At 38.4% G+C, this 3,541-nt stretch overlaps 1 protein-coding gene across 1 annotated transcript in view; it reads right to left on the bottom strand.

Moving 5' to 3' along the window:
* Positions 1–3,541, bottom strand: part of LOC119420854 (transcription factor COE1-A) — a 121,639-nt gene that overhangs the window by 116,887 nt on the left and 1,211 nt on the right. The window contains exon 2 of the mRNA XM_037688278.1: positions 3,149–3,222. Coding sequence (XP_037544206.1) covers positions 3,149–3,222 — 74 coding nt within the window. The remainder of the gene's footprint in view (positions 1–3,148; positions 3,223–3,541) is intronic.

Here is a 3,541-nt window from a genome sequence, read left to right as displayed (position 1 = left end):
CCATCCACTATCTTTTCCCGTTTCTTCCTTTAAGGGTCATGGTGGTCACAGGTGACCATATCCAGCAGTCACTGAGAGGTGGGGGATATGGGGACACCCTGGACAGGTCTTCAGTCCATCACAGGGACACATGCAGACAACCATTCACTCTCACTCGCACCTAGGGACAATTTAGAGTTACCAATCAGCCTAACATGCATGTTTTAGGTCAGTGGGAGAAAACCCACGCATGCATGATGGAGAGAACATGCAAACTCCACCCAGAAAGATTCCTGGCAGGGATTCGATCTGGCGACTTTCTTCCTGAGAAGCAACATCTCTACCAACTGAGTCACTGTGCTGCTATATACATACATAGTCTGAGTGGCCTTTACAGGTCTCGCTTGTAAATGATTCCTTGTGACTCAAGGAGACTAAGTTGTATAAATTAAGGTTGAATGAATGAATGAATGAATGAACTAACATTTGTATTATTGTGATTTTAAAGGTGAATTGTTTTCTCTTTCTTGTCTAATGTAATGTGTCAGAGCAGTTTGTTGCAATGCAGCCCAGTTCTGACTCAAGACTTGTTAATATTAACTTGAGATGGCAACAAATCTCTGATCTGTTGTCTTCCTTAAGACAGCATCCTGATGGCTGATGGGAACTGCAGTTCACAAGTATTAAAACATGTAGTCCATAGGACTTTTTCATTCTCTCATCCTATCCAGCACTTTATTTCTAATACATAACCTTATCCCTTCAGTGGCTGCAGCATAGTACAAACACAAGAAATCATGAGTGTAAAAATAACTATGTCCGTTCCCTCATCTACACCACTCTGTGATGTAACATCACAAACATCCACATCATCAATCACTGAGACAGACAGGTGTAAAGAAACAATCGACTGATATACTGTTGATCTTTTATGAATTCCTAATGATTTTGCTGTTGAACATTGAAGCTATTAGATGTTCTAATGAGGTTCAGCTGTGTGGCGTGTGAAGGATGTGCTTTTGCTGAAATAAGCAAGCCTTTCCTCAAAAACAACAATAATTTGAGGGCTGCACAACATGTAATTGAAAAACTATTATTACTGAGTAGCGCATTGATAATCAGAGCTGTACCAAATAAAATCCTATGTTTTTAACATTTTCTTACTCTATTTCTTCTGTCACTGGGATCCTTCCAACACTTCCTGTATGCTTTAGCATCTCAGTTAGTATCTAAAGCTTAGACGTCAAGAGCAGCGAGAGTTATATTGTTGAAATAGGAACAATTACACTTTAAAGAAAATAAATATTTCACTTATTTGTGCCAGAGTTTTAACCAGTTCTGGGAGGTGGCAGATTGGCCGGGAACATGTGGCTAATTGCACCGCCATGACAACAAGAAGCGCTGATTAATGGACGCCTTGAGCTTTTTTGTGCGAGCGCGCATTCAGTGTTGTTGCAGGATCAGCATGTAAGAGCTTGACACGACTTTAACCTCAGCTGCTGTTGAAGAAAGACGTGTTACCGTTGATAGAAGAGGTCCTCCTTGCTGCACTGCAGCTCCCTCAGAGGAAACAATGGAAGAATCCAGTAGGACTGTCACAGCGATCCAGAATTTATTCTCCGCGTGATGTACAACAATAGGTTAAAGTAAAATATGACGCCAAATGCAGTTTATTTCTAAATTCCTTGTAAATTACGGCAGAATTTTCCATCAATATTTCATTAGGCTCCGTAGCTAAGCAGCCTGAGGAATATTCAGAGCTATAGAATAAAATATTATGATTTCACCGCTCAAATCCCTGCTTGCGCATATAGATGAACCCCAATTTATATTGTTATAGTTAAAAATTGTTCAGTGACAAGGTCAAGGAACGAGAACAACTTAATTCATGTGCTAAATTTGAATTTTTATAACTGCGCTGCTCAGGCCTGTGCGTGCACATGCATACTTCTTTGTGTTTTTATATATGTGTGGGTGTGGGTGTTAGTCTCGGCTTATATTTTATAGTCAGAATGTGGAAGGAGGCCCATTTGTTAGCCACAGAACAACAGAAGGGTTCAGATTGACTAATGAGTTTCTCTGTGTCCTAATTAACCAGGCGTCATACAGACACATACACACACACAAACTGCTCCTGTTTCCACACACACATTGTCTTTTGTATAGGATAGGATGGTAAAATGATTCTATAAATAGGTTTCTTCTCTCCCAACCTACTTTAGAAGAAATTCATCTTTAGGTTATAATTAAAGCAACAACCACGAGAGCCCAAACTAATGTTCCTCAACATATCTGGCTTCATTTGTATGTGACCGAGAGTGTGCGTGTGGGAGTGCGGGAGGGGGGGCGGGGTTTAATGAGGGTGACAGGATAAGAAAGATTGGTTTCTGCAAATTAAGGCCTAATTCATGGTTCTGTGTATGCTCAACTGCAAAAACTTATGTGATGTCATTCGAGTCATCTTTCCCTGTAGGCTAGAGTTCTGCAGAGGTTTTTGTGACTGTGAGGCCTTTTGTGCTTACAATGAATTTGCTGTAAAAATCATTTTCAATTGGTGGCACCAAAAACACAAGAAATAAGTACTGTATGTTAAAACCTTAACTAAAATACTTATATGTATGTTCAACCAGGCAGAGAAAGGAATTAAAAAAAAAAAAACTGAAAAACTCATGTGAAACCAGTGAAACAGGTTAAAAGACAAAGGTGGCAGATGTTGCTCAGGATCCTGAGTATGTCTTTTCAACTGTTTTCTTTTGGCACCATTTCTATTTTCTTTTTTTAACTTGTAGATTTTAGGACATGAGCAGAGTTTAACAGAGATAGATCAGGACATATTTTTCCATATAAGAAAAAATGGACAAAAAAACAGCTCCGTTCTTGTTGTGGTTTCTACTTTAAACACACTTATACAAAGAAACACAGTTTAAACTTGGCACATCATTTCTCCCATTTCCTTGTCAAGTCTGTACACTAAAAACTTCTTCTTCAAAAGCTCTATTTAAAAAGGATTGTAAAAACAAATCTCAGTTTATCTCACAAAAAAAAAAGTCAATTTGCATGTATAAGAACGGTGTAGCAGTGTTTGTGTGAACAGAGGCTGACGGTGTGTTGTGGGGGTAAGAATGAGGAGGACAACTCTGAACATAAGATGTGAGGAGTCTCGTCTCACCTGCACATGATCTCATGTGTCAGCAGCACTCGGCACATCTCTGGGTTCTTGTCTTGGCCTTCATAAACAATTGGCTAAAAGAGAAACAGAGAAGAAGAAAATGAAAGGATTTTAGAGCATTTTAATGAAATGTTGGAAGTCCACTGTACAATCTGTTACGTTAAAATAAATAAACTGTTTGTGGCTGCTTATGTTGAGTGACATAATTAAACAGAGCCCCATATTGCAATGTGTTTAAACAGTGTCGGATAATAAAACAAGTAGCTTGTCAAACAATAATTTTGTTTATTCAAAGGATTATATATATATACTTTGTGTGTATATATATATATATATATATATACATACTTTGTGTATATATATATACAGTACAGTACCGTACAGTACAGTGTG

This window comes from Nematolebias whitei, chromosome 14, assembly GCF_014905685.2.
Source record: "Nematolebias whitei isolate Nwh7 chromosome 14, NemWhi1, whole genome shotgun sequence".
Taxonomy (NCBI): Eukaryota; Metazoa; Chordata; class Actinopteri; order Cyprinodontiformes; family Rivulidae; genus Nematolebias; species Nematolebias whitei.
This window is presented reverse-complemented; position numbering and strand designations above follow the sequence as displayed.